General features: G+C 39.7%; 1 protein-coding gene across 1 annotated transcript in view; it reads right to left on the minus strand.

The window, feature by feature from the left end:
- Positions 1-19,495, minus strand: part of SOHLH2 (spermatogenesis and oogenesis specific basic helix-loop-helix 2) — a 46,304-nt gene extending 26,809 nt beyond the window's left edge. Inside the window, exons 1-5 of the mRNA XM_073014549.1 lie at positions 19,448-19,495; positions 17,172-17,379; positions 16,705-16,786; positions 15,748-15,784; positions 6,889-7,103 (exon numbers count right to left, since the gene is read on the minus strand). Coding sequence (XP_072870650.1) covers positions 6,889-7,103; positions 15,748-15,784; positions 16,705-16,786; positions 17,172-17,379; positions 19,448-19,495 — 590 coding nt within the window. The remainder of the gene's footprint in view (positions 1-6,888; positions 7,104-15,747; positions 15,785-16,704; positions 16,787-17,171; positions 17,380-19,447) is intronic.
- Between the last annotated feature and the right edge of the window lie 3,421 nt (positions 19,496-22,916).

Below are 22,916 nucleotides of genomic sequence, written 5' to 3' on the forward strand. Positions count from 1 at the left end.
ATTAAACAAATCACTATAGATAATTTTATGGCTGAAAATGTGTCCAATGCCAGGAAGGAAAAACCAAAGGGGCCAATAGGAGTCCACGCCTGGGCACCAACCTGCCTCAGCAGCCTTGGGAGAGGCTTCCAGGCCGACAACCCTCAGTGCTGGCTAGACACAGAAAAGGCTGGGGAGAGGGGGAGGGCAGAAAGCAGATGGGCAGCACAGAACATTCTGGGCAAAAGGCACAGCATGTGCAGGAGCCCTGGGATGGTTGAGAACAAGGCGAGTTTGAGAAGGTACAAGATGTCCAGGAGGGCTCTGGCACAGGGCATCTGAGAAACAGAAGCATAAGTGGAGACCAAAGAGTGAAGGAGGGCTGGGCTCTGCTCACAGAATGCCTGTTAGGCCACAGGAAAGGTTTGGTATTGAAGAAAAATGGGCAACGGAAAGCTATGAAGCTCAGGAGCAACCAACACAATTATACTCGCATTGTAGAAAGACCACTCTGCCTATGATGGGATGCACTGATGGGGTGACACAGGTGGACTGGAGAGACCCGAGGCCAGTGATCCAGGCAAGAGCTGATGGTAAGGAAAGCGGGCACACCTGTGAACCTTTGGTAAAGTTAAATATTTCAGAGTATTTACTAAATTAATTACTTCAGACTAGCAGGATTATTAAGAAAATGTGACACCCCATTGAGGTCTATTCGGACTTGATTCTGTGCTATGAATTCTGGGGAGTTTAGGCTGAGAGAGAAGAAAGGGAAGAATATACGGTTTCTATGAAGAAATGAGAAACTCAGGCAGAAATATTATCATCAAAATAGGCATATGCAGGAGGGAGGATAGAGTTTGCCTGGCCAACCAAATGTGGAGGTAAGAAAGGCACTTCCTACACTGGTGTAGGTGGCATGGTGACACAGAGGGAATACGGGGATCAGAATGATGCCTGCCAGGATGTCAGCATTTCATATGTATATGAAACTAAATATATGCATTTTAGAAAGATGGAAAGAGAGAAAGATAAAAAGAGATAAATAGATAGATTTATTTTATTTTATTTTATTTTATTTTTTGAGACAGGGTCTTGCTTTGTTACTCAGGTGGGAGTGCAGTGGCATGGTCAAGGCTCACTGAGACAGGGTCTTGCTTTGTCACTCAGGTGGGAGTGCAGTGGCATGGTCAAGGCTCACTGCAGCCTCACTGTCCCAAGCTCAAGCGATCCTGTACCTCAGCCTCCCAGGTAGCTGGGATTACAGGTGTGTGCCATTACACTTGGCTGTTTTTTTTTTTGTATTTTTAGTAGAGATGGGTTCTCACTATGTTGCCCAGGCTGGTCTCAAACTCCTGGCCTCAAGAAATCTTCCAGCTTCAGCCTCCCAAGTACTGAGATTATAGGCAAGAGCCACTGTGTCTAGCCTCATATATATATTTTTAAGTGATGAGAAAGTGTGGATTATAATGGAGGTATGGACAACAGAATGAGGAAAGAGAGGTGAAAGGGAATAATGGACTGAGCAGATGGGACCACTGAAAAGAAAATTATCGGGTAGTTTAAATGTCGAAATAAAAAATACTGCATAGTGGATTCAAAAAAGTAAATTATCCTAAGTTAAATACAGTTAAATGATTTTTAAAAAACAGGCTGTTTGCTTTTAGAAATCTTCCTACGTCCATTTTTGAAAACCCGATATTTCAAAAATTTGAAAATTGATTTTACTGACACAAAAATATGTAAGATATGGCTATATGGATTTATATGCCCTGATGACTTTCAAATTTCAAGCTTTACATCAGACAAAGGTGGGATTCTTGGACTTTTGTTATTAGCACAGAATCAATTACCAAACACACACTCCCCTAGCTATACAGGGACTCCTGCAACCAGTAAGAGTTCCCAGAATCCAATCCTCTGGTCTTCAGCTCAGCTGCTCATTCACATTCCCTACAAATCAATAAGCTAAAAGAGTTTCTAGTTTCTAGGATCAACCAGAAAATGTTCTTTTTTTGTGAATGAATATGCCTTGAAATAAAACTAAGCAATGCAAAAACAAACCAAAATAAAAATCACTTTTATCCACACCAACTGATACTACTTCCTCTTCTATATACCAAAATCAAATTGTAGGCTCTGAGACCTTCTCAATTAATGTCTCTTTTGTTTTGCAATTTATTTGGGGACAATTCATTTTCCCTCATGTTTCACGATTATGCTGTTTAAGTGTCATGATGTTTCCTGAGGCTACACCTCACTTTTGAGATTGGATACTGATATTCTCGGTTCCATTCCTATGCCTGCCTGCAGTGCCCTCTAGAACTGGAGTCAGCATCAGCTCAGTCAGCAACAGTAACCACCCGCTGTCTTGCCCCCATCCCTGGATCTGTCTCTGGTAGCTGAAAAAACAAAGATCATATACAAGGGTTTTGAGCTGAGTTATATACTCTGCTGATCAAAGGGTCTCAGGAAAGCCCTGGTCTCTGCAATCTATCATCTGAGAGGGCCAAAGAGGTGTTATAAGTCCCTGTGAAGCCTGCGGAAATTTCTACCTTTACTTCTCTTAGAGCCATAAGGATTTCCAGGGACAAAAGCCAGTATCATCTTTGGGTTGTAGTTTTCTTGAGTACAGTTACCCATTATTCTGTCCGTGGGCTACATGCAGCCAAACTAACCTGGAATGACCTACATGGGACTTGTAACAAATATTGTTCCCTGTTAATTACTTAATTAAGCTCTGATAGTTTATTCTGGCTAATAGTGAAGAGTGCTGTGCCCTGTTCCCACTCGGCTCTCCCAGAGTTTCTGCTGCAACACTCCCCATGTGACACGGTGCTAGAAGTTATAAAGACCTAGAGTTGTCCTCAGTTCCTCCACCAATTTGCAGGGAAAAGGTTTTAGTAAAGCTACTTAGGTGTTTTGCTGTTACTATGTTTATTGTCGAATATTCAGAGGAGTAGGTCATGCAAACTACCTAGTAAGATTTAATGATTTACATTGTCAAGTCAAAGATGTCTTGGAGACATAAAAGGACAACTTGTTAGATCTCTGTGGCTCACAAGATTGGGTTTTCTTAGTGATCAGTTAGCTGATCAGACAATTAAAGCTACATAGGGAAGAAATGAAATCAAATTCAAACTTGATTCGTTGACGGAGCAGATGGAGCCACATCCTGCATTCCTTTTCTGTTGCTAAACTGCTCTGCGCTCATGAGAATCATGGAATTTTAACTGCAGAACCATTTCATGGAGAAGAAAACTATGACTCCCCATATATTGATGAGTTTAAAGCGTATTTAAACTTTCTGTACCTGTCTTTGGAAGATAAGTATCAGGATGTGTCTGAATTATCAAGTACCTGCCCTTTGAGTATGGCTCAATTTTGAGAACTTATGTAAGCCAAGAGTGAAATATCCCTGGAATTCTGGAGCTAAGCATATGAATCCTAAGATGATCTTAAAATATGTTACCACTGGGTAGTGTTTGAGTTCATCTGCTCAATAAAAACACACTCTTTCAATACATTCTTGAGAAGAAAACAAATTAGGCAGTACTATTAGGAATGTTAACCTACAAGTGAGATGTGCCATAAGTCTTGAGTCTTTTAAGTACTGATATTTTATGAATGATTAAAGTCAATGAATGATTAGCACCAAGCTTAAAACATAGTTTTGTAAGATTAAATTTAAGAATCTTTTAGGGAAGCTGCTTTCATTTTATTCTAAAATAAATATAATATTATAGCTAACAGGCTAAACTTCATCCTTATTTTCAATAAAAATCCATATGTCTTACAGATACACAGATTTGTGATCCTGTGCTCTAATACTGAACACATATACGGCCACTTTCATTCCATCATCAATTCCTCATTCATTGACAGGAGACATAAAGCACCCAGAGAAACAAGAGTAAAGTAAGTAGATGTACATTTTCCTAGACCTACATAGCTTTTGAGATATTACAAGAGGACAACAAAGATCTAAAGAGAAAAATTTAAAATACAGCAGAAGAAAAGTAGAGCCAGGCTTTTCATTTTGGTTTAGTCATTAAATATTAGCTCGAACTCAAAAGATGTAGTGCTTTAGGATAGATGAAGGTTTAAACTCCTTACAAATGTGGCGGTACGTGTACAGGGCTCATTACCGTAAGAAAAACTATAGGTTGAAAACTGGAAACATCCTCTACAGGGGTTTAAACAATTCAACAAATCATAAACTCATAACAATTCTGAAGGCAGGAAAGGGAACTTCAGAGATATTCATAGCCTCTGAGGACAGCACCGTGAAAGCAAAGCTTACACACATACACACACACACACACACACACACACACACACACACACACAAAACCAAACAACTCTGTCCCTTTGCAGAGAGGAGCAAAAAAGCGAGGAGGCACTGCCTGCCTAGGACGGCACTTCTCCCACTCATCCATACAGTCATTCACTGGAGCTACAGCAAGGTAGATAACACCTGCTGGCAGTCAAGACCTTCACTGGGTGTTGGGAACAGTGCAACAGGAGACAAACAAGGAATACAAATCCAGGTGTATTCCACAAATTATTTGTTTTCTTTCAAACCAATGATTTCTTTTAAGGCAAAATAACAGAACTACCATTTGCATAGCTATACACTTAATACCTTAATCTACTTTCTTTTCTCTGCTAAGAAATCTTAAATTATGTTACTCAGGGCAATAAAAGCTGCTGAGGTGAGTATCAGACAAGAAATTCTCTCCTCTAACTTTCTAGGTTTTAATATCTGCAACTAAACATAAAGCTGGTTCTTAACAGAACTTCATTCTTATCTTGTTCAAAAGGCAGCTCTGACAGGAAGCAAATGCCAAGCTCTACTCCATTCTGACAGGCACAGCTAGGGTCCTCCTAGTCTTGGAATGAAGAGAGAAACCAGCCATATTGAATTGTCCGGGGCTCTTTCAAAACCATATCTATGTTTGATGTACACCCAGCTTGGCACATACTGAACCTCAGAGATGAAAAAGAGGTGGTTTCAATACAAAAGTCAATTAATGACAGACTTCTAGAAAGAAAATGAAGGGAAGAGTAGAGTTCTAATCTAGTTTTGTAAAACTAGTCTGAGTTTTGTAAAAATGAGCCATGTGGTCTTAGGCAAGTCACTTCAGGCTCAGTTTTCTCATCTGTCAAGTAGGGACAATAAAATCCTGCTCCACCTGCCTCACGTAGCTGCGTAAAAAAATTTTAAATATGATATAAATGAGATATTATGATGAGTCCACAGCCAAGGGAAATTCTATTTTTTTAAGGTTTGTAATAAAATAAGCATATTCTCAGAAGGAGGATAGTATACAACAGGTTTTAGAAGTGGAATTCACTTTGATGTAGATAGTTTGCCTGGTGTGACTAGAGTTCATATACCTCATAGAAAGCCAAAAGAAATGCAGACTAGTTGTTCTAAGAAACCCCAAGAGTAGTATCTGTCTGTCTGTCTCTCCAATAAGTAACTCGATGGCTTGGGCTTCTCATTTCAACCTTTCTTTTCCCTTAACATAATTTGCTTGCCCCTTTATTCAAGGATCAAAATATTGTCTCTGAATTTTTTAGCCAAAAAAAGAGGGCTGTCTTGTAATTCTGACAAGCTCTCATATGTTCCAATGTAACTGACAATTCCACTTTATCTATTAAGTATTTCATGGAAGGAGAATAAATTTGTTCTGATCTAACCCTATCTAAATACATCTTAAGTGGCCGGGAAGAATCTAACTCTCCCACCACTGGACTCCAATTTTCTAGAGCTGGAGTGGGTTAAAAAGAAGCAGAACTTGACCAGGCGCGGTGGCTTACCCCTGTAATCCCAGCACTTTGGGAGGCCGCGGTGGGCAGATCATGAGGTCAGGAGTTTGAGACCAGCCTAACCAACATGGTAAAACCCCATCTCTACTAAAAATACAAAAATTAGCCAGGCGTGGTGGCACGTGCCTGTCATCTCAGTTACTCAGGAGGCTGAGGCAGGAGAATTGCTTGAACCCAGGAAGTAGAGGTTGCAGTGAGTCGAGATGGCGCCACTGTACTCCAGCCTGGGCAACAGAGTGAGACTCCATCTCAAAAAAAAAAAAAAAAAAAAAAAAAAAAAAAGAAAAGAAAAGAAGCAGAACTTATATGGAACTGCAAGACGAAACAAGAACACTGGAGGTGGTGGTTTCTGAACCCAGTGAATCCAGAAGGCTCTGTGGCTCCAGGAGACACCTCAGTCCCCAGCTAACAGGACACAGAGCTAAGAGTGCTCACTTCCTTTAGTGTCTGCCACTACAATTAATGAACCCTGAAAAGATGCACCATTTTAATGATACAGTTATTAAAAAGGAGTATGTATGGGAATAACATAAGCATTGCATACTAAATAAATTTCTATGACAAATTGATTCTTACATTCTAATCCATACCTATTTTCAAGTTAAAATAATTCTTATAATAAAATACCACAAACTGGAAATAAAAACATGTACATAGAATCTATGAAAATATCCCTCATTTTTTTTTAGAAATAGCATCTCACTCTGTTTTCCAGGTTAGAGTGCCATGACATGATCATAGCTCATTGCAGCCTCAAACTCCTGAGCAATTCTCCCACCTCAGTCCTCCGAGTAACTGGAACTATAGGCGCACACCATCAGGCCCGGCTAATTTTTTAGAATTTTTTTGTAGAGACAGAGGTCTCACTATGTTGCCCAGGCAGGTCTTGAACTCCTGGGTTAAAGTAATCATCCCACTTCGGCCTCTCAAAGTGCCAGGATTACAGGCATGAGCCACGCCCTGGCCCCTCAATTTAAAAAGTAAAATAGAAATATATCTTTTTAGGATGTTTTAAAAAATGAGTTTTTAAAAAAATGATTCTAAAGATACAGCATCAAGGCTTTTGAAGCTTACCTAATTAACTTGATGGCTTCCAGCTCCTCAGCACTTAGTGAAGAAGGCATCTTCAAGAAAACCATGTTGAATGTGCAATCATCCAAAAGTGCTACTGCCTCCTTCATGTCACTGATGGTGATGGTGACTTCTGCTATGTTTGCAAACAGTTTCTGTACAGTATCAGCCAGGTAGCCCACAGTGACATCTCCAACTAATAAGACGTCTATTTTTGCCTGAAAGAGAAGGAAGCAGAGGTGTCACATAATTATTACCTAGGCATAGTGAAAATGTCATGTATGAGAGGATAAGATAAATAAAGCTCACAAATAACACAACGATTGACTCCATATCTAGTCTGACTGGCTAGATGGTCAACTGTAAGCAGCTCAAGGACAGGAACTATTAATTTCACATCTTCAGTAACTAGAGTAGTGAATAGATCTGAAGGTCATGCTGTTTTTAAACATTTTGCCTACCAATGCTATTTTACTTCAATTTTTCTGCAAATTTCTCTCTTATCCTATTAAATGATAGAGTTCTTATGACTCAGTTTCCCAAAAGTCTTTCCTGCTGGAAAATCTATTTATTGCTGAAAGGATCAAAGTCGTAACTCTCCCATGTGATTTATTTTGGTGAAACACACATTTCAGGGAACAGAGAAAGATTTAAATTCCTAAATCATAAGAAACACTGAAATAGTCCTTTCGATTGAATGTATGTGCTATTCAAACCTCAACATTAGGAACCAAAAAGACTATTTGCATTTGGAGATATTTTCGAGTATATTCAATTAGGAAAAAGAGCATTCCTTCTTCACCTTTTATTTCTCTATGTTTTATTCTCTACAGCTAATGAACGCAACCCACTGAAAATGCCAAAGAATGGGGAAGCTTAAATTAATGGAAATAGAAGACAATTGGAAATGCCAGGCCATAGACATCTGTATGAGAAAACAGATTTGGGAGGTGATTAGAGTTGAAGCTAAAAGAGTGAGTGAAGGGGCTGGAAATACTTGTACAAAGAGAAAGGCAGCTTGGCAAAGAAGCAACTCCACAGGGCAGGATGCTGGTGTAAGTGGCCACCGTGGGGCTTCCTTCTCTTTTCAGCCTGGTTTCCTGAGGGTTGCAGGAAAGAACAGGTGAGGTGCAAGAAACTAGGCAAGAGTCAAGTAAGCAAAGCTCGGGCACTTCTACCTGCTCACCTAATTTTCTTCCTTCTTTTTATAAAAAAGTCAATCTTCCTTTACCATCTCTCATATCCTAATTCAATCCCTTTTCTGGAAGCAATTGCTGTCAAGAGTTTGGTGTCTATCCATCCAGACAATTTTTGTGTCAAACATATAAGTACAATACACACATATGTAGCTTTTCATAAATGGGCTGTTACTATTTTTTGAAGTGAGTTGCTTTTTACATTTAACAATATAGTTCAACAATTCCTCAAAAATTCTGATTCACTGGGAACATTCTCATTTTCCAGGTGGTTATAGATTTATTCTCATAAGAGTATGTTTTCTATTATTTGTTGGGGTCAGAGGTGAATGTGCTCATCTGTCATCTTGATCCAGTCTTCCTTATTTTCGATGATGACAACTGATTGAGACATTCTCCCAGTGTTCGGTTTTGATGTTATTACGGTGCCATGACGAACACATTTATAAATACATCTTTGTGCAAATAAGCATATATCCTAGAATCAAAACTAGAAAATCAGAAAGTAAATTTTCACTTGTTTTGCATACTCCAAAGGATACAAAAATTTATATCCCCATAAGCAGTACATACGAGTACTCATTTCCCCAAACCCTTAATAAGACCGATTGTTCTCAACCTTTAAAAAAATTTTGTCAATATTGTGAGCAAAAAATCTTACCTTTTTTATTGGCATTTTTTGAATGCATAGAGTATCTTTTCATTTTAGTGGCAATTTGCATTTTATTATCACATATTTATTAAGCATGCCCATTTACTCCCTTTGTTCACCTATTTGTGGTTTGTATTTTTCTTATTGCTTTGTGGGAGTATATAAAGTCTGGATATTAGTCAACTACTTTTTTTTTCTAGTCTGTCATTCTGCCTTTAATTATTTTCTTTCTTATTTTTTGAGAAGGAATCTTACTCTGTCACCCAGGCTGGAGTGCAGTGGCGCGATCTCGGTTCACTGTAACCTCTGCCTCCCGGGTTCAAGTGATTCTCCTGCCTCAGCCTCCTGAGTTGCTGGGATTACAGGTGCCCACCACCACGCCTGGCTAAGTTGTGTATTTTTAGTAGAGATGATGTTTCACCATATTGGCCAGGCTGGTCTCGAACTCCTGACCTCAGGTGATCTGCCCACCCCGGCCTCCCAAAGTACTAGGATTACAGGCATGAGCCACCATGCCCAGCCCTTTAATTCTGATTATAAGGTCTTTTGTCACTAATAAGTATTTAATATTTAGTAACAAATCCACTGTTATGGCTTTAGTGAATTTTATCTTGTTTTCAAAGCCGTCTCTGTTTATGTTAAAAAATGCTTTGGTAGAGTATTCTAATACCGTTAAGGGTTTATTTTTGCTTTTAGCTTTTTATCCCAGCTGGAGTTTATTTGGTCATTAATATGAGGTAGGTACCTGCTTTCAGTTTTTTTAAATGCAGAACTAATTGACCCAACAGGATTACTGAACAGACTAACCTTCTCTCAGTGTTTTCAGGAGCGAAGTTTTCACAATGCCAGGTAGGGGTGTGTGTGTGTGTGTGTATGTGTGTGTGTTTCTGGACTTCATTCTGATCCACTGATCTATTTGCCTATTCCTGGTTAATACCACACTGCTTAATTACTAGCTCTTTATAGTGTGTTTTGATATTTGATAGAGCATGTTTCCCTCCTTGTTATTTTTCAATTCGGTTATTATATATTTTCCAACAATTTCTCTTCCAACAGAAATTGGCATCAGTTTGTCAAGGAACCTTGTTAAAGTTTTAATTATGGTTGCCTCTATTTTAACAGTTAATTAGAAAATCTGCTTGCTATATTAAATTACCATATTTAGGAAGTATATATCTTAGAGAATTTGGGTCTTCCATTATGTTATTCAGTTTTATGGACTTTCATATTGATTTTGCATGTGTCCTAGTATGTATTCCCAGATATGTCTTACGTATTCCCAGATATTTCAACATTTGGAGGTCACTGTGAAGGGGATCTCTTTTCTTACTCACTACATTTTTGATTGATTACAGTTGACATATAGAAGTGCTATTGATTTCTGTATAAGGAACTTGCTTCGAGTAATGCACTTTATAGTACTCTCCGTTCAGTTCCAATATATTTCCATTGATTCTTCTCAATTTCCTAGGTAGGCAATCTACCGCCTTCAAAAAATGACACTTTTGTCTGTTTCCAGAACGTATGCCTTTTATTTGACTTTAAAGCATTAGCTAGAACATCCAAAACAAGGGTGAGTAACAGGAGTGATAGTAGGTGTTCTTGTCTTGTTCCTGACTTTAGTGGGAATATTTCAAATGTTTTTACTACTAAATATGATACTTACTGAAGATTTCTGATCAATATCCTTTATCAGTTAAAAAAGTTTCTATTTGGAAGCTAAGAATTTTCCATCACAAAAGGGTGTTGATATCTATTAAATGCTTTTTCAGTATAACATGATCATATTAGGTTTTATTCTTTGATCTGTTAGGCAGAGGCAGTGAATTACATTAATAGATTTCCTAATGTCAAGCCATCATGGTATTGCTGGGATAAATCTATTCATAATGTGTAATGAATTCAATTCCTTCACCTTTAGATTTTTGTATCTGTGCTCATAAGTGAATCTTGATATAATTTTGTTTTATTGTATTGCTTTATCTTGTTTAGGTATCAGGGTTATGCCAGCCTTGAAGAATAAAATATTGTTTTATGGTCTTGAATAGTTTATAAAACACAAATTATCTGCATCTTAAGTAGGTAAAACATGTCTAGAAAACCTGGTTCTGAAGACATTTATAGAGCTGGATCTTACATTTCATTTTATAGTTCCTTATTGATTAATGGTAAATTCAAGTTTCCCACCTTCTCTTAAATGAATTTTGGTCATATACATTTTATAAATCCATTTCATATGGATTTATGTTTAATGTTTTAATTTTATATATATATAAAATTAATAATAATTTTTTCTTTTTCTGGTAATGCTTTATTGAGAATATGGAACTGTGTGGTCCAATACAGTAGCCACATGTGGCTATTTAAACTTATATTAATTAAAATTAATTAAAGTTTGAAATTCAGTTCAGTTGCACTAGCCATATTTCACGTGCTCAACATCCTCATGTGGTAAGTGTGGATTATCAGATGGTATAATTACACAACATTTTCATCATTGTGGAAAGTTCTACTAGGCAGCAAAGTAGAGGGTCTAAATTTTCCTCCTAGTGGCATTTTGTTGTACTCCACAAATTTTTATATATAGTGAGTTCATGTTCATTCATTGCTAGTTTATAATTTCAGTTGATAGTTCCATTTTAATCTAAAGACTTTTATTAAATACACCTATATAAATGTGTTTATGATTTTCAAGGGTATAGTGTGTTTGGTTATTTTTTTGGCTATTTGTTAGTTGCTCATTTCTTATTTCAGTGCACTGTCAACAATGAATGTGTCCTGCATGATGTCTACTTTTTAAAACTTGTTGACATTTTCTTCATAGCCTAATAAACAGTTTTTGTTAATCGTCCATGGGTACTTGAAAACAGTGCCTATTTTCTCTTGTGCAAAAAGTTCTATATATCTTTTAGAGCAAAACTGTTAATTCTTTCTTTGCTTATATTAGGTCTACTTGATCTCCTTAATTATGGTTTTGTCAATTCATCAATTTCTCTAACCATAGGTTATATTTATAATTATGGGTTAAGTACATAAAGGTTCATGATAGTGATATTATATAAATATATATCTATAATATTTAACAACATATATGTGATCTATGTTTATATAGTATGTTGTTAAATAGTGTGTATATATATAGATGATTCTATATAGAGAATACTATGTAAAATATACCTCTTTGCCCTTTAATGCTTTTCATCTCAAATTTTATTTTTCTGATATACAGCTTCATTCTTCATATCCCCTTATTTTGAACTTCTCTTTATCATCGTTATTTTCTGTAACTTTTGTAAATCGCTTTTAATTGAATTTACATGGTTTTTACAATCTGACCTTTCAGTTTTTCATGTATGAATTTAAGTAATTACATTACTGACATTAACTAGTGTACATTAACTTCATTAATGTACTGTAATGAATTAGCTAATATTAATTACTTGTGAACATTTACAATTTAATGTGAAATGACCTTATTCCCTTTCATTTGTTATTTCAGGCTTCCTATTTACTGTAATTTTTTTCTTTTTTTCCCATAGCTACTCTTAGGCTGATCAAATTTTCATTTTTCCATCCTGTTGCTCCTGTAATGCTTTGGGACTGAAATCCCTAATTTTTGTGCTTAAGTGCTTAATTGTCTTTTTATCTGGAATTAATTTTAGATTTACAGAAGAGTTGCAGAGAGGGTCTGGTGAGTTCTCATAAACACCTGACTCAGCTTCCCCACATATTAACATCTTACAATCACAGTATGTTTATCCAAACTAAGAAATTGTGAGGGTTTTTTTTTTTTAAACCATGAGAAAGATAATTAATATTAGCATAGTCCTATTGGCTAAACTACGGACTTTATTTGAACTTCACCAATTTTTCCACTAATAGCCTTTTTCTGTCCCAGGATCTCGTCTGGATAACAGGTTGGACTTAGTCCTCGTGTCTCCTAGTTTCTTCTAATATGCAATGGTTTCTCAGTTTTTACTGGCTTTTGAGGAGTGCTGGCCAGGTACTTTGTAGAATGTCCCACTACTTGGATTTGCCTGACATCTTCTCATAATTAGACTGGGACTATAGATTTTGGGTAGAACACCATGGACACGAGCACCTCACCTCCTTCTCATGGTGTCATACATCAGTGAGAGATTGCGAGGGAGGTTCACCTTGGTCGCTTGGTTAAGATGGTGTCTGCAAGGTTTCTCCACTGTTAAGTCCCTTGTTTATCCTTTCCACATTCTTGTTTTCAGAAGGGAGTCACTAAGTCCAGACACACTCAACGGAAAGGGACTAAAGTACCACCTCTTGGAGGGAGGAATATCAAACAATTGTGGATGTACGTTAAAAACCATCACAGTCATTGATAAATATGTTAGTGGAGATGGTTTGAGGCTTTGCAAATATCCCATTTCTCCTTAAAGTTATACCCTCTGTTCCTGCCCTTCATTTGTGGATCTTGCCTGTAGCAATTATTACTATGACATTCAATTGGTGTTTTTCTATTTCCTTCCATCTACATTTACGATTTGGAAATCTTATGTAAGGAGAATATGTTCCTTCTCCCTCATTTATTTATTTAGTCAACTGTTTATTTAAATCAGTAAGGACTTTTGGATATTTATTTTATTATTTGGGTTATAATCCAACACTATCATTTACTTTGTTACTCAAATTACTCCACTTTGGCCACTAAAATTTCAAAAATACTTAATTTTTAGTAAGTATATGTAGCAATTTTTAATTAAGATGTAGAGCTAATCTAAATCTACAGCCTCTCTCCAAACATGGCAGCATCCTTAACACAGCTCCCTCCACCCCATATACTTCTCATGCTATGACTACCTGGAATTTTAGTTCCAATCATTATTATTTATATTTATTAACATTTACACTTAATTTTTTGTTTCTCTGATTCTTACAGTCTCTTGTATCTCGTATTTGCTTCTGTCTTGGATTCATTTTATTGAATTGCAGTACAGGCTCAGAAAATTCTTTTAAAGACTGTCTGACAGCATCAGAGTCCTAGCATGTCTGAAAACATCTTCACCGTGCTCCCACAATTCAGTGCAAGTTTTGCCCAGCAAATACTTATAAGGTCAAAATCACTTTGTCTCTGAATTTTCCTTCTGGAATCCAAAGTTGCTAATGAAAAGAATAAGCTGCTTTGTTCTTCTTTAGATGCTTGTCTCCTCTTTTTCCTCTGGGTTCTGATCATTTCTAGGCTGTGTTTGAATATAGACCTTATTCATCCTACTTGGCACCCAGTGGATCTTTAGCTCTGAAAATTTTCTTCCATTATTTATTTGATTACTTCCTTCTTTCTGTTGTCTTTGTCTCTCCTCATAAATCTTCTATGAGATGCTGGATGTCTTAAATTGATCCTACATGCCTTGACTTCTCTCTCAGAGATTTCCTCATTTTTCAGATCACTGGCTTAGTCTTTAGTCCTTCTAAGTATTATTCTAAGTATTACAATTTCAATCCATTTAATGTAAATTACTAATTTCTAAGATTTTTTGGTAATTTTTCATTACCTGCTATTTTTAGGATGTGATATTCTCTCCACAGATACAAATTCAAATTTTAGAAGTTTTTTTTTTTTTTTTTCCTATTCCTTTATGTCCTAGTTCATTCAAGCTGCTATAACAAAAGACTATAAACTGGGTGGCTTATAAACAACAGAAAAGTATTTCTCAGCTTGGAGGTTGGGGAAGTCCAAGATCACAGCACTGGCAGATTAAATGTCTGGTGATGGCACAATTTCTGGTTCATAGATGGCAATTTATTTGTGTTCTCACGTGGTGGAGGAGCAAGGGATCTTTCTTGGGCCTCTTTTATAAGGCACTAATCCCATTCACCAGGGCTCCTCCCTCACGACCTAATCACCTCCCAAAGACCCCATCTGTTAATGCCATCCCCTTAGCAGTTAGGATTTCAACATATGAATTTGATGGAGGGCACAAACATTCAGTCTACAGCACCTTAAAAATCTGTCTCTTTAATTGTTCGATCTGTGCATTTGTCTAGTTCTGTTAATGTCTGGCAATCCTTGGTTTCCAAACATAAAGATGAATCAAGAACTAAGTGGATGTGAACAGGCAGTTTCTCCTGCAATTGGGGTGGTGGTTCCTCAGTGGGGGCCTCCTTTAATGGGACAACTGACAATGGGTTTGGTGTGAGTGCGCAGGATGAGCGAAAGCAACAGCCGAAGAGCAGAGATCTTGGCACCAGCTAATTGTCAAAATCAAGGTGGGCTTTACTCTGAAGACCAAGTATGTTAGTTTATTTTCCTCCTAGGAAGAACTGCCTTTCCTTTCCTCTTTCAGTTACAGAGGTCTGGAAATTGCTGATACCAGGAGTCCTCATCCTATGTATAGTTCATTTTCTTTAGAGAAGAGTTCCTGAGTTTTATCTTTCAGTTAAAGGCACCATTGCTCCTGCTTTAGTAGGAGTGAGCTGGGAGAGTCCACAGGGTAAATCTAGGGGGCCAACCTGACCCGGTGTTTTGTACCCAGTTAATTCAAACCAGGTGAGCACGCTTTGGGCTACTTTCATCTTTGTTTCTATCAACATGGAGCCTGAACTATCATTAAAATTGTTTTATCACTGCATTTCTTCTCTTTGTGTCTTTTAAGCTGTGGATTTTCTACTTTTGTTTTAGGTGCAATTGGACCCCATCTGCTTTCTAAATGTCACATTTTTCTGTGGATTTTTTTTTTTTAACATTCAGAGAGAAGTTGCTTTGTTCAAACCAAGATCCCATTAAGAACTACGCATTGCATTTGGTTGTTATAGCGCCTTGATCTTTTAATTTGGAATACCTGTCTTCTTTTTCCATGCTATTTACTTAAAGGAATCATCACATTTTGAAGACATCTGCTCTGGAGTTTGGGGTAGACGAGGAGATTGACCTGTGTGCTCAATCATCATGTGCCAATCTCCTTCACCTGCACTACCCTACACTAAACAGGATACAAATTTAAACTCCTTAGCACGGTGTTTCATAGCCTGCTACCAACCTACTTCACCAACCTTATTTCCTTCTACTTCCCTCAATGCTCTATATTCCAAGAACACAGCACAACACTTTTAAATGAGTTTTGAAATATGGAATTTCTACAGTAGAGAGTGTTGGGACCCTACTAGTGTGTTTCCTTTTCATTGTATAAACACTTCTCATTTCCAGCCACACTTTAGGAGCAGCATGGGACTCTAAGCCTTTGTGATGCCTGTGAGTGCAGATTGTTTGCGAATCTGCACGATAGCACATGATTTCTTCTATACAAATATATTCTTTGTGAACCCAACACCAAACAATGAAACAGTCATTAACAAGTGATCACAACAGAAGCAATGATAGTTTTGTTTTTTAATTAACCTGATTAATGGAAGCAAATATGAATGCCCAAAAATAACCTATCTAGTACAATTAGGGTGTATGACCATATAACTGATCTTCCAAACTGAGGCACTTTTGAGAATGAAAGGAGGTGCCATTAATAATTACACTAAACTAACACATATAAACTAGGGTGTCCTGGCATATAGTTTGTAAAACTTTATATTAGTAAGCTTTATTTTTTCTTTTAAAATATCCTGCCACTTTATGTATCTGCTTAAATATGTTTGATGTTTATTCTCTCCATAGATATTTATTGGGCCCTTACTATAGGCAGACACAGGGCTGGGTCCTAGGAACACAAGGTGAACAAACAAGACAAGGCAAGGTCCTTGCCCTCATGGGGCTTACATTCTAAGAAAGAAAGCATGGCGTTCAATTCTTGGAATATAGGAAGAATGGAGTATGACCAGTTCTACTAAGGGTGTTACTAATCCTTTTTCAACAGCTTGATGCAGTGGGAAGGGAGCAAAGCCATTTGAGGCAGACAGACCAGAGTCTTGTCACTTAGTTCAACTGTTCACCAGTGGCTTTGAATAAGACACGTAAGAGATCCTCGTCTGAAGGATCAAAATACTTACGTTGCAAGATTGTTATGAGAAGTGTTTGTATAGTGCCCTGCAGGTGGTAGTTGTTGCCATGTTTTTGCAAGTAATACCAAACCTGAGCACAAAGAACACAGAAAACGTCAAATCAACCTAGCAGGGGAGGGACCAGAGGAGAGGGGAAAACCTGTCCATGCTGGGCTCTGCACTGTTTGAATCACAGTGCTCAGGAAACAGGGCCTCCTGCAGAGCATAAACTTTAGAATAACAGAACAACTGCCTAGCTTGAGCCTTTCCCTAGCTAGCACACGGCATTCTGACTGCATGATACCCCTCGAGGCTCAGTTCCCAATGTCCCCAGAATCTCTCGGCCTTTTGGGAAAAAAGGTCAAGAAAGAGTTATGAAGGGCAGAACATGCGTAGTGGGAAGTAGGAAGAAATCTGAGGGTAGGTAGGAAGACGATCTGGAGAGGGATGAGGAGAAACAAGCACTGCTAACCCACCGTTCTGTGCAGGAGTCTGAAGTTTTTGCATAGTGTCTTGCACCACGGCACGGAGCGGGTATGACATAAAGCAGCTCCGGAAAGAACTGATGTGCTCTCTTGCCAAATGCTTCTTTCCCTGCCTTACAAAATCAGGGCCATAGCACACTTGGAATGTTAATGGACAAATCAGAACACTGCTCAAGTCCACTATCCCAATTCCAGTTAACTCAAATTAAGGGAATAGTTTATAATCAACATAAATCTGAATGTTTATTTAGTTAAAAATATCTTGTTGACAATGTAATATGAACACAGGCGATGAAAAAGATCTACTGATAAAAAGAAAAAGGAATAAATGTTTCTAGTATATTCTGCTTGGAAAACTGCCTTTGAGTACATCTAAGATTTTCACCTGCGATCAATAATTTGAACCAATGCTAGGTTTCGTTTGATGAAACATCTTTTTCTGTTTGAATTGCGTACAACACCTTTGTAAACAAAAGTAACATGTATTCACTGGGAAATACTAAAAAAAATCAAGAAAAGAAAAGTGTCTGTAATTCCACCACTCAGGGTAAGCCCTATTAACCTTGGTACATACCCTTTAAGTGTGGGCGGTTTTAATAACACGACATCATTGTCACCAAGACACTTCATCCACTGTTTCATTTCTGTGATCACAGTAACATGCAGGGCCCTCTAGTCTCTACAATTTTTAAGACACTGGATTTCCATTTGCAATCTGTGGCAGGCTAAACCCTTAATTAGTAACAGCAGGTGCTGAAGTGCTTAAAGCAAATCACTCCTACATTTTAGTGAGTTGTTATTTATGTCACTCTTATCACCAGGAGCAGAGCAGCCCACAATCAGCAAGCAGCAGCTGCAGGGCTGAGGATTTCATGGGGCAATTGTGGGCCTCCAGTTTCCCCAGGAGTCAAGGGGTTTAAACAGCTCTATCTGGAGAAACTGAGCAAGCGGCTCTTCTCACAAAGGCACACAAAGGGGTCCGTTGGGGCTTCACACTCTCTTAAGGGGAGGAAACCACAATTATTTATGTTCTACTAGATAATCAGATATTTCATTCAGAATTCGTTTTGTGCAGCTTTGCCTAATCCTGCACCATAAAATACTATTTTTCCTTAAACAGGTTCTTCCATCTTGAAAAATTAAGAAAACCTGTTAAACGGGTCCACTTCAGAAGGATCCTAATTCCATTTCAGAAAGCCTGCTCTTAAGGAGAGGAAATTCAGTTTGCAGAGTGTTCTAAGAGGTAACAAGACTACACTCAGCACGAAAGGTTGCCCTCTCCTATTTATCAAGATGCGGAAAATAAGAAGATGAAAGCCCCTCTCCCCAGCTGGCCTTGCTTTCTGGCCTGGGGAGGTTTCGTCTATGCTTTCCTCCTAGTGGGGTAATCACCTTTCACTTTTATCGAAAACAGTTACAGAAGTGATTTTGTGCTTTGCTAAAGGGGCTGAAAAATTAAGGTGCTTTCAAAAGAGGCCAGTGGGCTTTTTTATTTCCATGCAGGTGGTAAATGCGTGCAGAGCAGGTCCCCTTCCCACCACGGCTTTGGTTCCACACAAAGCTGCCTATTTGGGTGGAAGCTCCACGAAGGACACTTTGGGACGCCACGCCAGTGCGCAAACTGAAAATAAGCATGCCCAGCTGTGCAGAGACCGGACTGCGAGGAAACAGCACGCCTAAACTTTCTTATATTAAAAATAAAAATCATTCATTTTTGTCCAGTCGCCAGCCCCAGAGTGCCTACAAAATCGTGTTTCTAGGTAGCTAACTCTACAAGTGGCCTTCTGCTCGAAAACTAAGTTGGGCAAACGTCAAAGGCTAAGACGGTTTTTTTTTTTTTTTTTTAGTTGGAGAATACACATTTATTGAGTAACTGATGTGATGCAATCTGGAATTTTTTGGATTCCATTAAGTTTCACTGTGAACATTTCATCTGTTACTGGGTTTTCTTTATAACACGATTCAGTTCTCTTTCTTCCTTGGCCTCCTCTCCTGAGATAAATCAGCCCCGTCCCCCGACCTCAGGCCCAAAGGGCCTGGTGGCACCCGGGGGCACCCTCAGAAGCCGGGTCCGCGCTTCCCCAGCTCGGGGCGCCCGGGGATAGTGGACTCGCGCCCTGGAAGGGGCCCTTCCTGCTACCCGCTCCTCGCGGTTCCCCGAGAATGAGAGCTCCCCGGGCCGGGCTTTGAGGGCCGCGGGGGCCACCGGCCCAGGACCCGCCCGCGAGGTTATAAACGCAGCTGCCTCCCCTTCCTCAGCCTCTTACCTGGCCCGAGATCTGGCCGTGCTCCTGGCAGATAATTGAGGAAGCCATGGCCGCTGCGCACGTGCTGGGTCCTGGGGCAGCCTTCCAGCAGGAGGAGCTCCACAGCCGCTGCGTCCCGGGCCCGCCCCCTGCACTAATGGCTCCCGGCCGCAGCTGAGGGCGAGCACGCCCCGGGCGCGCTTAAAGTGGCCCTGTCGCCTGGTCTGGCGCCTGGGGGAGAGGCAGGCCGCTCTGAGGGTTCCCCGCGGAACCCAGGTCGGGGGCCTGCCCGTGGGGGCTACTCAAGCTGTCCTGGGGGCCCTTAGAAGACCGTGTCATTAGCAGACTGCGCACTCCAAGTCCCCTTCCCAGGGCAGCTCTCACGACACTAAGCCCCGCGTAGTCACTCCCACTGCGCCGCCTGGGGAGGGGGGAGGCAAGGCGTCACCTCAAGATGGTCTAAACATTTTAAGAAGTCTTTCTTATGGGCAGTCTTTCCAGTTTAAATGTTAGGAATTTGCAAACACTTGGGTTTGTTTTGCTCTTTTCTAAACAAACATAAACAGAGGACAGGGAAGGCGAGTCCTCTCGGTGCTTGCTTTCCAAGCCACTAAGAAATTTAAAATGTTAGGCCGGGTGCAGTGGCTCACGCCAGTAATCCTAGCACTTTGGGAGGCCGAGGCGGGTGGATCGCTTGAGATCAGGAGTTCGAGACCAGCCTGGCCAACATGGTGAAAACCCGTCTCTACTAAAAATACAAAAATTAGCCGGGTGTGGTGACGGGCGCCTGTAATCCCAGCTATCTGGGAGGCTGAGGCACAAGAATCGCTTGAACCCGGAAGACGGAGGTTGCAGTGAGCTAAGATCGCCCATTGCACTCCAGCCTGGGCGACAGAGAGAGATTCTGTCTGAAAAGAAAAAAAAAATTAAAAATATTAGAAACACTTCATTTTTGTGCTGTGATTTAACAAATACTGTCCCTATTTTGTCAACGGAAACAAGGAGGCGATAAAATGTTCTCGTGGCTGCTGCTATGTAAACCCCTCTACTCAACCTTCACTGAACATTTTACTGAGACCTCTTGGACGTCAGGACACGCGAAGGATCCTTCCGCGGATAAGTCTTGACTACTGTACCATGATTTTTCCATTGCTGTAAGTGCGGTGGTTATTGTGGATGAGTGCAGACTCTGGATCTCACTAGAGCATATAACACAGGGGAGCTCTACGGGAACCATCGCTGCAGGCAGTCCCTGGGCAAAGTCTCCTGGTTCCTAAGCAGCTGGTGCTGTGTCCTGGGGGCCTGATGTAGATCCCGGGGGCATGCAAAAATACTGCTGTGGTACTCTACAATTCTGATGGGAAGTAAAGGAGCAGATAAACTTCTGATAGGATCATTCTGCATTACTTTTGGAAGTGTACATGTCTTAATAGAGTGTATTAAGTGAAATTAAATCAATTTCACTTCTATTGCTTTTCCAATTAGGAACTGACAGTATCCAGATCAATGTCTGTGCGGGAAGTGGTTTGCTCGCCAATATAAGACAAAGGTGAAGTCCTGCCCAGGCATTGGTGTAGGGTGTGAATTGAGGCAGCTTTGAGCATTTCGTGCTCAATGCGCAAGCACCAGATTTCCATTGCTCCACAGGTCTAGACTAGCAAGTCTAATAGACAAAGACAATGTTGAAAGGGAAACAGACTCATTGCTTTTAAGTAAAAAATGCCCCTAAGATTACGTGAGAAGTTATCACTACTGTGTTGAAGAAAAAAAAAAGATAATAAACTTCTCTTGTATTTACAATATGAGTCCAAGCTTCCTAAGCATTAGCTTAGATATTTTTGTTTCTAATCTCCTTTAAAAAGAAAGAAAGAAAAAAAGGCCAGATGTAGTGGTGGCTCATGTCAATAATTCCAGCACTTTGGGAGGCTGAGGTGAGATCACTTGAGGTCACCAGTTCCTGAGAGACATAAGGACACCCCAGTCTCTACAAAAACTAAAAAAAATTAGCCTGGTGTGGTGGCACACACCTGTGGTCCCAGCTACTCCAGAGGCTGTGGTGTGAGGATTACTTGAGCTTGGGAGTTTGAGGCTGCAATAAGCTGTGATTGCACCACTGCTCTCCAGGCTGCAGAACAGAGGGAGACCCTGTCTCACAAAACAAACAAACAAAAATCTTTCTTTGTAAATGAACAGACATCTACTCTAAAACAATGTCTCTTCCCAGAGAAGACTTTGCCCTCCAAGGGATATTTGGCAATGTCTGAAGACATTTTTCATTGTTATCACTGGTGGTGCACTAGCTTCTTGCCAGTAGAGTTCAGGGATGCTGCTAAACATCCTACAATGCCCAGGACAGCGCTCTACAACAGAGAATTATCTGGCCCAAAATGGCATTCGTGCTGAGGTTGAGAAACCCTACTATTAATATAAACCCTCCAAATTATAACACAGAGTGTAAGCCATTTAATTTCTCTGGCACCTTTCACATTCTTGAATCTTGTGTAGTGGAAAGGAAAAGATGAGGTTTGGAGGAAAGGAAAAAATATTACACACACTAAAATGGCAAACTCAGTATTTCAAAGCCGGAACTGGTGTAAATTGTGTTGGTGGTTGCATGGGGAAAAGAAAAGCTCAGTTTTAATCCTGTCCTTTCCCTATTTAAAAATGTACAAGGGTTTCTCTGCTGATTACAATTAAGTCCCATTCCTCAGTGTGGCATTAGGGCCACATTACCTTGTCCCATTCTGGCTTTCTAGACTTAGCTTCAAATCAAGTGACTAGATTAGTTTCTATTCCTTAATAGTGTCCTGAGGTCCTCCCAAGAGTCCCCAGTGTAAGATTTGCACAAGCAGATAGAGTAACTTATTTCTTTGGAATTGTAGTATTGATAGGATAAGTCACCTGAAGCCTAGAGGAGCCCCAAGCTGCCTTAAAGGATAGCACTTGTCATCACAACACTGTGAGCACAGTTCACTGGTTTGCGAACTGCCCTGAATATATCTTCTGATCCTTGTCAGCTGCTAATTCACTTATTCTTTGATTCTGAGCTCTGCCTGAAAAACATTTCCTGTCCCATTATCCCTGCATCAAAGAGGCTTCCACCCCTGCTGCGTGCATGCCTTCTTTCTGCCTCTCCCTTAGTCCTCCTAACCTGAAAGTACAGTTCTGACAGCTGCGTTGTCTGAGGTTTAGCACACCTACTTACTCCTGAATGTTACACTTGTGCTTGCTTGGGTTTCTCCCACACAACAGGCTGACTCACACTTTTATTTTGTGGTTAGTCTGAGAAGACAGTGGAAAATTTTCAAAGTAGTACTAATTCCATCTGCTAAAGATTTAATATTGATGTCCCCCCAAAATTCATATTTGAAATCTAACCCCCAGGTAATAGTATTAAGAGGTGGGATCTTTGGAAGGTAATTGGGTCATGGGGGAGGAGCCCTCATAAACTGGATTAGTGCCCTTGTAAAAGAAGCCCACGAGAGATCCC

The sequence above is a fragment of the Chlorocebus sabaeus genome, chromosome 3, assembly GCF_047675955.1.
Source record: "Chlorocebus sabaeus isolate Y175 chromosome 3, mChlSab1.0.hap1, whole genome shotgun sequence".
Classification (NCBI taxonomy): domain Eukaryota; kingdom Metazoa; phylum Chordata; class Mammalia; order Primates; family Cercopithecidae; genus Chlorocebus; species Chlorocebus sabaeus.